Raw genomic sequence first — 14,292 nt, 5'->3', positions numbered from 1 at the left:
TTTTAATTAGTTCTACAACTTGTTTCAAATTTAACAAGCTTTCCGTATTGAAGGAAAAGGACAAGAAATGAAAAAGACATTTTTTATAACAAGGCAGCTTAGAAAGTTTCTACGTAATAAGATTAATGTTAATTTATAGAACTATTGACAATCTAAAAATGTATGATAAAAATAAGATCTAATCAGAGTGTAGCTTTTAATATCTTTAGAAATCACTACCACACCAGCCATTTCAAAGTTTAAACTATTTTTCTCTAAAGCTCTTTTATAATAGAAATGCTCAACATCTACAAACGTCCGTAGCTATTGCAATAGCTTTGCTGCAAACTTTCTTATAGAAAATGTTCAAGTTTGTTTTTATAATTTCTCACAAACATAATCTCTTCATATTTTCTTCTATTTCTTTCAAATTAGTTTGATTAATAATTTCTCTTTGCAAATTTTATATTATTCATTGTAAAAACATACTAGATACATTCCAGATTTCTCTAAGTAATAGTTTATTTTTAAAACATTTAATTTGAAGTTTGTAAAAAAATTTTGATTTTTTTTAAAGGAACTTATATATAAAGAGTTTTAATATTTATTTCACAGAGAAAAAATTGTTTCTGATTAAACAAAAGAAATATATTTCATGCTTCAAAATTTTTGAGTGTAACAGGAGAAGACTTTATTTTAAAATAAAATTGACGTTTGAATATTTTACAATTATCGTGTTTAGTCTTTGACTAAATTTGATTTTGTCCCGTACGATTTATTTTGCCATATTTTATAAAAGCAGACTGAATACTCCATAATAATGAGCAACTTGAGTTCTGAGCTTAGAAACTATTATTATTGTTTTATGCTTATAGTTTACCTACCATAAAGCAAAAGAATTAAAAATAAGCACATGAAAGTGTTCACTTTAACACCTACTTAAACAGTCTTTTCTGTAAAAGCTGTTAGAAGAATAGTTCTTTTAAAGGAAATATTTCTAAGAAATTTGCGAAGTTCGTCCTCAGTTCTCTGACGTTTAAACATCTTAGTGGTTATTTCCTGTAAATAAATATCTTCTAATAATTGTGATATTTTTATTTTTATAGAAACAAATTATTCTTGTTACTTATTCAATGGTAAATCTACGAACAGGTTCGACCAGAGCCCAGGCGACAGTTTCTGTCGACTCTTGCACCATTAACGGCCTGCGTAGGCAGCACAGCCCACCACGAAGGCTTCTACTACCTTCCCCCTGGTGACCGCAACACTGGCTCTGCCACTAACATAGACCTGCATGAACACAACGAGGCACCAGCTCCAGACGTTGTGGCGGGCACTCCAGGTACATTTAGGTTTTCTTTAAAGTAGATAAAATATTATAAAGTACAAAAATTAACATAGCAGTTGTTTTTTGTGATACAAATATTTTCGTTCTTGATTTCGGATCGGATTAGATCTCACAGGATGATGTATATTAAGCTTTTCTTTTACATATGGCTAAATAATCACTTTTAATTATTACTTTCAAATTGTTAAATGATAAAAGTTAAAAATGTAATTCAAGTCATGAAAAAATCGGCTTACTAACGAATTCTGGCAAATGCATACAAAAGTAATAAGTATTTTTTTTTATTTGCGTTTTAAATCAAATTTGAATAAACCTAAAATTAAAATATTCGATTTTCTGATAAATGCATAATATATATGAAATTAGGTTGCATAGTAAAAACTAAATTATATGCAGGCGCCGGTGAGAGTGATGATAGTTTAGCGGCTTTTGCACGTGCCTCAGCACCTAGAACGGAAAGACTACGACAACGTTACGGCCAGGAGTCTCAACCAGTCAGCAGTGATGACGAGCACGACGACTATGGTGACATTCTTTAATAAATTTTTCGTGTACAAATATATATATATATATACATGTATATGAATATTGATGAAGATTTTCTACTATTATATTATATTAATACAAAAAAAATATATATTTGTACTCGAAAACAAATATTTTTTTTTAATGTATGTCTCTTTTGCGAAAAGTACAGAAAATATGGTGAACGGTTTTCAAGAGTAGTGCATTATTTTAAAAATTAACGAAATAAGTCCAAGTCACAAGCACACATTGAGTAAGCAAACGAAAAGAGTAAACCCAGTTAAAAGTGACTCACTCACAAACTACGAGTACATTCCCAACTAGAATTGTTAGACGATCGAATTTCAAATTGAATCGGACCAAATAATAGTAAAATTTTAAGAGCTTGCTTTAGACAGCTACGTCGAAATGAAAATTTTGAAGGATAGTTTTCAAAATAAGGGAGTTTCATATTTCATAAAAACGAATAAAACAAAAAAAACATAATTACTTACACCAATATATATATGTACTTACTACTTACACCAAAATATATATATATATTAGATTTTTATTCGTAATCAAAATAATGCGCCCACTCGCCCACTAAATTATTTCGAATAACGTTTTAAAATAAAAAATATTATATATTTTGTATAAAATTATAAGGATGAATTAAAAGGCCGTTTTAAAAAATGTTTACCTTAATACAGTATCAATTCAAAAATTAACATACAACTTACATCGAATCTTTATATCATACTTTTCGTATTTGAGTGAAAAAAAAGATATATACCTATTTTTATCAAACGCCGGAAAATATCTTCATTCATTCAATTAAAGCTAAACACATTTACAATCGGTTCAGTGTTCTAACCCATCATAGTAAAAAACTAATCTCATCCAGTCATTAAGACCTTAGGGCCATATGCAAAGATACAAGAAGACACTTCCAAATTATATAAAGTCTTTTTATGAGTCTATAAACAAATATTTCATTGAATTCGTTTTTTAAAATTAGCATACTTTTCAACTGTGCCTCAACTATATAAAAAAATATTTTATCAAAATAATAATTTACTTTTTAATGAATATATATATATATATATATATATATATATATATATATATATATATATTTATATATATATATAATTCGTCGCAATTCCTATTATTTCAATTATCAATAACTGAGGGTAGTTGAAATTATCAGGCGTCGTCCGCATAACCACCTGCGTAGCCATCTGTGCAAGTGTAGTCACCAAAATGAATGTCGGTTAGTATAAATAGAGGCGAGAGTATAGATTACAGATCGAACTGGTACGGAACTTTGTAGTAAAGCACCAGATAGATATATTTTTAGTACAAAAGTCCTTCTTGAAACTATGTAAAAGAAACTCACGGATTGGGAATTACAATATCACTAGAAACGACCGCCTCTCCGCCGAAGGGGGTACAGTTATTTATTACAGAAGGGCTCTTCATTGCATCCTCCTTGATCCTCCCCAACTACAAAACATTGAAGCATCAATATGTCAGGTGAGTATGACAGGCCATCAACCCATCATACCAACATCCGTTTATCTATCCCCATCGAAAACAATAGAGGAGAACGACCTTCAGTCACTCGTCTCGTTAGGGAACTCGGTCATTCTGGCCGGAGATCTCAATTGCAAGCACCCTCGCTGGAACTCCCGATGACCAAATGCTAGAGGACAGGACTTAAACAAGTTAGTAGACAAATTCAACATAGACATCATCGCTCCTCTAAACCCGACGCGATACCCCTTCCATGACGGCTCACAAGACAGACCTGACGATATTTAAAATCCTCCTTAATGAACAGTTCGGCTTCAGAGCCACGCACTCCAGTTTCCACCCGGTGCACCGCCTCACGGAGCACATCACCAAGGGTATTATAAGCAGACGTCCCCATAAAATGGGTGCAATCTTCTTCGATGTGGCGAAAGCATTCGACAAAGTCTAGCACAACTTGATGAACAAAGGCTTGATTTACAAGCTGTTCAAACTAAAATTGCCAGTCAGGCTCGTTCACATTATTCGAGCCTACTTGTCGAATCCCTCTTTCCGCTATCGAGTAGAGGGCACCCTCTCCTCCCCCCGCCCAATAAAAGCAGGAGTCCCTCAGGGCTCCATCCACTCTCCATTTCTTTCCTCGTTATACACGAACGATATCCCGGTTCCAAAAGGACCAACATACCTTGCCCTCTTAGCGGATGACACCGCAATTTATACCTCATCAAGGTCTCTAGACTACATCATCTCTCGACTCCAGAAAGCAGCCAAAACCTTAGGGAAATGGTTTCGCCAATGGAGAATCGAGATTAATTCAGACAAAAGCACTGCAGTCATTTTTACAAGAAGTAATCGAGTGGGCATCCCCTCCCGAAAAATTTCCTTACACGACAGCCTCATTCCTTGGCAAAAAAGAGCCAAATATCTAAGGTATACTCTGGATAGATATTTCGCTTTCAACCCCCACGTTCAGATAGTTAGAAATAGGGCAGCCTACATCCTAGGTCGCCTATTCCCCTGATCTGCAGTAAAAGTAAACTTTCCCTTAGAAATAAGTCCACACTTTACAAGACCTGCATACTTCCTGTCATGTCGTACGCAAGGGCATGTTTCACCCACGTCCGTCCCTCAGCCATCAACAAACTGCAAGTGCTGCAAAATAGATTCATGCGCACAGCCACGGACGCACCCTGGCACATCAGGAATTCCGTCTCCATAGGGACCTCCAACTTCCTACGATAGCTGCGCATTTCAAGACGATCTCAAAGAGATTTTTAGAAACCGCGACGGTACAGCCCAACGAGTTAATAGTCAAAGCGTGTGACTATTCCCCATTACCCAACTCACCACTAGGCAAGAGGCGTCCCAAAGACGTTCTCCTAGACCCTGACGATAAGATAACAACCGACAACACAGACGCAATGACCCCCATTACACAAAACCGTTTCAACACACACTGCCTTCGCCGGCGAAAACGAGGTCCCGTTTCGTACACATCGCTCTGGCGTTCTGCCGTCGGGGGACGTCATGTAATCCAATCTCCGATGTCATCCTCTACTACAACGACTTCCTAAGCCGAGGTCCGGCCTCCTAGAGGTACCCTTGGGACGGGTGTATTCCTCCGTTGGACCCTTCGGGCCTGAATTAAACGGGTAGGTCCACCCACCCCTCTCGGTAACGCTGTAAAAGCCAATAAGGCTAACAGCTATAGACAATTCGAAAAAAAAATTCAACAAAAAAAAATTACAGGTAGTCTCGCTTGAGCCGTTGAAGGATTCGGATTTTTTCAAAGTAAAGTGTTCGTCAAGTAGTCCACGAAGTTACCTTCAAGAGTCTGAGATCCTGACGACATTTGTAAAAAAAGACAAACCGCTTCCTATTCCGACATATAAATTATTCTGTTTATAAATATAGAAAATTTTGTGCACATTCTTCGCATGCCGATTCAAACGTATCATAAATAAAAAATAATTAATATGAACGAGGTGTAAAGAGACCATAATCGCTGGGCATTTATATCACGTTATAATTAACGGACATTAAAAGGACAGACGCTTGCTGTTTAAGCAGTTGCAATTATATATTTTCATCCTCTATAATGCAAAATAATGCGAAATAACAGACAGTATTATAAATCCTTTCAATTTTTTATTTATTAAATTACTACCTTCACTAAAATTTATTCCTTTGTGGAAACATTTAAATTGTTTATACTCGTAATCAAAATATAATTTATTTTAACTTCATTTTAGAAACATTTTTGTTGCTATATTAAACTGACTGAATATCTGAAGTCTCGAAATGCAATTCGAAGTACAAAAAAATCCAGCAAGAATACCTACGTAAATTCCAGACGTTGTTTAGGTTTTCATCGGCGACCAGCAGTACGCGGGATAGCTGTTAAGAAACAGCTAGGCTCATCCAATGAGATACTGCAGCAGATGCAAAATGAACTACAGCCTACCGCTACATCGAGTGCTACAAGTCCGATGCCCGCTCACGCTTGCCAACGTACTAACTCAAACTACTCCTGGCCCTACTATTCTGAAGCCAATCTTAATTCGCGATCACAAAGCAGGTCCAGCATTAACACTAACTGGTAAGTGCGTGGGAGTCTGGCGATTCTTCAGATTATCAAAACTTATCCTACTTTACAAAAATTGAGAAAAATTTCCTTCAACTCTCTTCCCTTTCAGTATAAGGAATTTACTTATTTGAATATAATCTTAATTTATTCAAAAAATAATAACCAAGACCTTAAAACCTAATTAAAATTATGGAAAGCTTCAAAATATTCAAGGCACCGAGTTTTGTCAGCTAAGTGTAATGCGTACTTTTTAAATTAAAATCGAAGTACTTAAAATCACAAAGACTGATATCATTTTATCACAGTTTTCCTATAATATTTATTTTCTATCAATATTAGTGTAGTGTCACAGTAAAGATTCTAACAATTATTGTAACAATATCAATTTATTGTTATCAAGTCCAATGCCCGTATAACCTCAGTCCTTACAATGCTACTACGATTGTACTCTTTCATTTCTCTTCCATTTACCGAGGCTTCATTGATGTCACCACACTCTTCATGCATCTAGGGCAATCAACGGCTTTCAATTAACCTGTAGTAACAGCCATACGTACGTAATAAATGAATACATTGTAAAGCAATATTTTGCTTTAATTTATTAACAATTAAATTTACATGTAATTAATTCTAATTGATGTCAGGAATTTGTTACTTCAATATATTATGTTACGTGTTATTACAGAGGTTTAACGTCATTGACGAAAAAGTATTAGAATCGGTTGTATTTTCATTTGTCTCGCTATAAATGTGAAATCCTTTTCAGACTTAATATATTCAGCGGAAACGACCGGTTCTTAATGCACTAGATAATTTGGGATTCTTAAAAGACTCTACTTTCCTGAGATATGGTATCATAAAAATAGGTTTTGTTTAATATATAAATGGAAATATATAATGAAATACATTGGCTTCCCTCTTAAAATTTAAACACAAAATAAAATAAAAAAACTGTGATGTAAGTATATTTTTTACAAAGGTCTAAATCTGACTACGCTACGACACGTCAATGCAACAGTACCCCGGTGCCACAACATAGCGATGCGTGTTACGCACACGCACAGAACATGGCATACCACTACCAGAGACAACACGACAACTTGTACGGGAATTGTTCCCTTTACGCTAATGTTGGGTTAGTATGCTAAATAATCTATAATAATGAATACACATAACAAAGCCATGATTTTTTTTATTAATAATCTTCGAGATGAAAAACTTTTTTTTATAAAAAGATTTGAAAACATAACTTGAACACACAACAGTTTTTGCAGCTATGAAGTGTAAAATATGAAACACCCATTAATAAATAACCTACATAATTTTTTTTAAGCAAACGTGTCTGGTTTTCGCAATAAATAAAACAAGACTTTATAGAAAAGTGTAACAAACGGATTTAATAAGTAAAAACTCAGGCTCCACTTCGATGTGGCTTAAAATAAAATAACATGGCAAGAAAGAAGTTTAACAGAGAGAAGAAAAAAGTCGACTTGCAAATAGGCGTTCACGTTAGCTACAAATATTTACAAATAGTTATGCTATAACACCTCACCATAAATATTTATTATATTTAGATTGGTAAACTGAATATATGTGATTCATTCTATTTTTTAATAAAGGTATTTCCAACCGCAATAACTTTAAAATTTTTCTCATAAACTGTTTTTATTTAAGATCATTTAGGCTGGATATTTTTATGGCTGGTATTTACGTGGGATAGATTATGACTTATGTATATTATAGAATTTTTTTTGAATAATTTCGTATGTCTTTTCTTTTCTTACTCTTAATATCTTTCGTTCTATACACAAAGGTGTTCAGATAGCAGTCAAGAATTATACAGTTCCCAAACAAGTTCAGAACAAACATCACCAGTCCGTTCCGGTAGATGTAGGAGACCGGAGTCACCGCCGCCTATTAGAAGCCACCACCAGCTCCTCTACGTACCATACAATAACCATTACCACTATCAACAAGATTACGCTCAAAATTGGGGCACTAACGACTGTGAGTATAATTAATCACTGGGATCGTGTCGATTATTCATTAAAAGAGGACGTTGACACATTGCCGTTGGTATTTTCAATATTTTTCTGTAAATTAATAATTATAATTATGGTAATTGTTGACTTACTAAAATAATGGAATAATTATTATAGTTACATTTCTTGTATTTTATCGGTATTACATCGATGACAGCGGTATTCGGTTTTCAGATAACCGCATGCATTACTACCATCAACATCAGCAGTCTATAAGCGGAGCTAGTACACCGCAGCCAGCCATACCACAACGAGCTCATTACACACATGCCTTACAAGTCCAGGTGATATAAACATACATACATTATACAGTCTTTAATACTAACTCAAAAATCTCAACCTACTGGTTAGTATACCAGCGAACCGAAATTTAAAGTTATATTTAAGATTCGATTTTAATATTTTAAGCGAAACTAAAATTAAGTATAGTTTTTATCGAGACACTAACAGAAAATATAGAAATTCTTAATATGTTAAAATAAAAAAGTTATATACCTGATATGATGTATATTTTAATTTGAAAACGTTCATGAAATACCGATGTCGACATCCAATACGAAATATTTGGAGCGTACGATTCTATATAGACAGTCCTGAAGATTGTTTATATATCACATACATATGTAGATATAGGTGTATATCAATTAAGATGGAACAAAGCTGTCTGTAACTCTGCAAACAGAGAGGCTAGCGCAGCTAGGAATTAATTCTGGTAGATAAATATAATTGGAAGATACAACCTTACTTTTCATTCAATTTAGCTTAGATTTAATAAGAATGAATATTGAGACGTTACAAATAAATTAAACATATATTTAAGCACGTAAACTGTATTTGACCCCCTTAACAGACTCTCTGCCCCGCTCCAGCAAGATATAGACCAGTGCCGGCGCCGCAACCCGGTGGCGGCAAGCAAATGATTTGTTATTCTGAAAAGGTATATTTTAGAATAGATTTATATACTTCCAGTACGTAACGATATTCAAATATATAACGTGAAATCAATATAACCTCTCAAGGTTGACATAAAACCCAACTAAATACTCTCGATGAACTTTCGCGCAGTTTCAAAACTTTCTGTTATGAAGTTTGTAGTCCACGTGGGTTAAACTTTTCCTCGTGAATGCTTTATACTGCAATGTGCATCCGAACGCCATCTGTGAACACTAACAGGCAACAACTTTAATTATATGACCAACAGAAAATGTTCACAGATACGAACCATGCAATACTCACTTTAGTTACTGAATAAGTTCAATAAATTATTACAGGTGGCCTTATACACATTTTTTTTAGTATTCAGAGTCATTGTAACTTTATTCTAATCATTTCATACACAATAAACAAGTGAAGTTTTCAATTAAAGAAATTTGAAATTTTTTTTCTTACCAAATCACTAGGATAACTGACTGTATCAAACATAATATTCTTGTATTATCAACTTTTCTCCTTTTTTTTAAGATTTGTAATTTCATCAATTAGTACCTTATTGTATTTGGTTGAAAAGTCAGAAAGACATAAAACTAAATTCTTATTGCCCAGTTTTATTTATAAGTGATTACATCAAGAATTTTGTAACGAATTTCTAAGCTTACTGTTTCCATATACTTACATCAATACATAAAAGACTTAGTGGAAAGACTTTATGGGTGCGAACACACTAAAAAGTTATTTTACCTTGTTGTAAATAATATATATACTATATATAATATAAATACGCACAAAAAATATTTTTATCTGATATACCCTAAACATATAATATGTTTACAAACGCCGAACTAAATAGATAAAATCCTAAAAAGAGTTTAGTTATATCTAGATATTGTATTACCTAGTATTTTTCTTAGCTCATACACGGTTTAAATATAATTTCATATTTTGTCACTAATTAAAATTAACCATTCGCTCCTCAGGTTGCAGCCCCACTATACCAGCCAGCACCTGGGTCTCCATCTAGAGCGACCCGCGGAGCTCCTGAAGGAGCAGCTGGATCGGCCCAACAGGTCACCTCACCCATGACCGCACCTCAGAACCCCGTATACTACGCAATGAATGTCTGACAAGGAGAATAGGTAGTAAAAAAATATAATAACTAATTTATTTTAATTATAGTACTGTATTTAAGAATAATGAAAAGGAATCCCATACATAATATAATTTAAATATAATATAAGATTGTAATTTTTGCCTTATAAAAATTTATTTTCCAATTTCAGTTACAAATTGTACTGGGCCACGACAGGGTCCGGATTAATATTGAAATATCAAAGCCTGCTGAAGAAGACAAGAATTAAATATAACCAAGTTACCAAATGAGTATAAGAAAATATGTATATGATTTTAACTGAAATAACAAGTTAAAATCAAGCAGTAACAAAATAATGACACCAAATTTTCAAGGACTGCATGATTAATATGAAATTCTTAATGACTTGTTTAAAATATATGTAGATAATGAGTAGAGAATTGATAATTAAGTGTTGATACCAAAGACGTTGCAAGATATAACCAAAGCTATTTGTGAAAAAAACTTTAAAAGTGAATAACCTTTGGAAACGGTTAGATATAAAGATAAAAACAAATGCTTCACGATTTGCTTACTTTTGAAACAAATAACCATCTAAGAACTTAACATACTCGCGGCTCACGAGCGACTTAGGCTATACTAAATAATTTCATATTAATTTATTTTTATCATTGACTATGACTTAAACCTTTAAAAGTCAGCTCTATTTTTCACTCCCTTAAATAATACATTATGGGGTAATTGATTTTGTCTAAATCAAAATGGAACCTATTAAAATCATCTAATGGCTTTATTTCATTTCTTGAGCTATTTAAAGCAATAATAATTTTAAATTGTTTCTGGAATCAACAGATAAATAAATTATAACCGCCCTTTGTATGGACCACATAACATATACCATCGTGCAAATGTGATAACATTGAACACAATAATTTTTTAAATTTATGTACATAAGTCATAGTACGATTTATACATGCTTCCATTTTTGAATTATTTGTGAGGTCCTCAACGCTTAGGTTAGTTTGTATACAATTTAGATGAGTAATTTACGTGCCAAATACAAGCGTAGTCGTTGTAGAATACTTAGTTATAAAAGCGAGCCGTGTGTATAAGCAAGATAGGATTTTCCAATATCGGCCTAAGCCTATCGAATCATTTATAAATTTTTAATGTAAGTTTAACATAAAAACGTGAAATATCATTTTTCGTCTCTACACAAGAATTCAGTAGTATTGTTGAAGTATATAGACGGTAGTTGTTATATTTTGTTTTTATTTAAGTATAATATATGATGTTAAAGTTTTATATTCCATGAACGAAGTTAAATGAAGCTAGTCTAATTAGTCATTGAGCTTTTACGACGAAGTATCAATAAAACAAGCATGTGCATTCAAACCTACTTAAGATTAAAAAAAAATACTTATATAATCATCTGATATGTGATTTGATATAAATATTGTCGGTTAATTTTAGCGACGTTTATAAAAACCGATTTGATATATTTTGTGGTCCATTTTTTATTTTTCATAACCACAGAGCGTTAGATAAGTTAGGCGTTATAAATAAATTAATTTATATATTTTATTTGTATATTTAGTGTGGCATGCATAGTTGGAAAATTGTTAGGCAAAGGTATGTAATCGCACAAATAAACACTAAATGAGACCAAATCTAGAACCTCATTCCAATATTTAAAAGTATTTTTGAGAAATGTTAATAATATATAGGCATTCACTCATAATATATAAATATTGCATAAAGCATTGAATAGACTGCAATGATTGTTTTTATGACGTTATATCAAAATACTTCAAGCCTAGTAATTAGCAGTCTAGCATTATGTGACGAATAAAATACAAGAATTGAAACGTTGATGTATACATTTAACATTTTACCAAGTACCGGTAAACTTTTTTAATAAAGGCTTCCACAAAAAAATTAAGACACTGTTATGAGTGTTGTTTTAATAATCATAAAGTTATTTGTTGCTGATAATTAATGTTTAGTCACTATCGTTAATATTTATTTTTGTTGAAATAAAATATTATTACTTAAAACTATTTTTTATCTTTAGTTGCACATTTTTGTGTTTTATATTTCAGATCTCTCCTATAAAATAATTGTTTTTTATTAATATTTACTGTTTTACAGCTTATAATAATTTTGTAACTGTTCATAAGCTACTGACACAAATGCTCATAAAAATCACTAAGTCATGAAACTAGTGAGCAGCACTAATGACAGTTTATTACCAGTACGTATGTACAAGTTTTCATTGTCATTACGTAATACGTAAGTGACATTACAGTTAAATTGGAGATTATTAACATACATTTCAACCCGTCAGGACTTTATAAAAAAGTATTACATAAAATTGCACGACAATGAATTCGTTAATAATTGACGTTACAAATAAATAATTCTACTTCTAATTAATGTTTATAATTTGAGCTAAATGTGAAGCTTTTAAAAGATTTGGCTTGACTTCTTAATGAAATATATTACAATCCCAACTCTTTCAGTTGGAAATGACCACGTCTAAATTGGACAATTTTATAAAACCATAAATTAATGTAAGACATTATTGTAGTCCTAAATATGTAATATAAGGTAGATATTTCATTTGGTGATAGATAATTTATTTTTAACATGTGATATTGTTTTGCTACTTGGCAGTTTTTGTACACTCAAATATTTTTATGTATATTAATCTAAGATTTATTATTGTTATTTTCGCCAAGCTAGTCAATAATAAGTATTTTGGAGTTGAAAAAAGATGTATTTGAAATTTTTGTGTATGTAATAGATAAGAGAATACTTAAATATTGTGAAGATTGCAATTGCATATGAAATAAAACAGTATTCATGATAAATAATGAGAACATTGCATTTAAAACCAAAAAATATTTAGATGAAATTACTTATTAGAAAAATAATTTAAAGAGATAAGAACTACTATTTATAGAAAAAATTTGAACAGTACATCTTTAGTTTTAAGATAAATAATACCTTACTTAACACATTTCAAAAACAAATGATGTGACAAATTAACAATGGAAGTAGTATATTGGTGTAGTAACACTGCGGCAACAATGTAATGTTACTTAAAGTAATAAATGGGCATAATCCATTAAAATGGTAACTTTCAAAAAGTTTAGCCTGATTTGTTTTAAAGTAATTTGTTTATCTTCAAGATATTTCTAGAGGTCTATTGGTAATATGTAATAAATAAGTCAGAGATCTATTATCATTTTGAAGGATGTAATACTATGTAGGTATAGAAAAATGTGTTGTTATATTTATATCGTTTCCATTTTTATTTTTATCTTAATATTCAATAGTTTTATTATTTTAATAAGCAAAAAACTTTAAAAATATCGTCATTGGATTTGATGTTGCTTTATATAAAAGAAGCATATTAAAATGTTATTAATTTCTATCATGCAAGTAGGTCTTGCAACAAATGTTTTCAAAGTTACTTTTTTATATGTACAAAACAACTGTTTTGGTAGAAAAATGCAGAATGATTGACATAATTAATATTTTAGGAAATGTACATCTAATTGAAGATTAGACATTACAATGAACCGAACTTGTGGAATGTTGAAACAATGACTATGTTTTCAGTTGACCAATTTATTAAAAAATAGACCTTTTAGCATATAATAATGTCATAATTAATGCTTTTTATTTGATATATAATTTGTGCACATGAATTGTTTGATTGTCCTGTAGAAGATTATCATGCTTCGCCCTGAATTATCTTTTTAGCATCTTTAAGTATATTTAGAATGTCTTAATATGAAGGTTATAGTAGTGACGAAAGTCAAATATATTAAGTTGGATAATATGTGTTAGCGCAAGGATGTCAGTTTTTCAATTTACGCATGTACAAATGTATTTGTAGATTGGTAAAGCAATAAAGTATTATGAATATTAATTGTTTTCATTTGCTATTCCATTTTTGTCTTTGTAAATTTACTTCGTTATACTTCAAAATAAATTGTGTAATTTTTTTTAGGTTTAATTATGTTTGGAACCAAAACTTTATAATGTTTTTATAGTAATTAGTTTCAAATTATAAAAAATTTTATATTTGGTTCATGTTGAGGAATTATAATACAATACATCTCTTAACAGCTGATAAGAGTTCATTAACAAGATCTAATAAAATGGTTTTGATAATGGTGGTTAATATTATTTAAGGAATACTTTAATAATACTTAAGGATAAAAAAAATTAATAATATTTAAGGTAAAAAAATGCCCAA

General features: G+C 31.5%; 1 protein-coding gene across 1 annotated transcript in view; it reads left to right on the top strand.

Moving 5' to 3' along the window:
• LOC116777394 (uncharacterized) overlaps positions 1–13,958 on the top strand; it is a 66,660-nt gene extending 52,702 nt beyond the window's left edge. Inside the window, exons 9-17 of the mRNA XM_032670914.2 lie at positions 1,132–1,321; positions 1,724–1,852; positions 5,732–5,966; positions 6,934–7,089; positions 7,768–7,961; positions 8,171–8,280; positions 8,847–8,933; positions 9,910–10,068; positions 10,213–13,958. Of these exons, the coding sequence (XP_032526805.2) occupies positions 1,132–1,321; positions 1,724–1,852; positions 5,732–5,966; positions 6,934–7,089; positions 7,768–7,961; positions 8,171–8,280; positions 8,847–8,933; positions 9,910–10,056 (1,248 nt within the window). The 3' untranslated portion in view covers positions 10,057–10,068; positions 10,213–13,958. The remainder of the gene's footprint in view (positions 1–1,131; positions 1,322–1,723; positions 1,853–5,731; positions 5,967–6,933; positions 7,090–7,767; positions 7,962–8,170; positions 8,281–8,846; positions 8,934–9,909; positions 10,069–10,212) is intronic.
• The last annotated feature ends 334 nt before the right edge of the window (positions 13,959–14,292 follow it).

Source organism: Danaus plexippus, chromosome Z (genome assembly GCF_018135715.1).
Source record: "Danaus plexippus chromosome Z, MEX_DaPlex, whole genome shotgun sequence".
Classification (NCBI taxonomy): Eukaryota; Metazoa; Arthropoda; class Insecta; order Lepidoptera; family Nymphalidae; genus Danaus; species Danaus plexippus.
The sequence above is the reverse complement of the archived record's forward strand: the minus strand, read 5'-3'. Positions and strand labels throughout refer to the sequence as shown.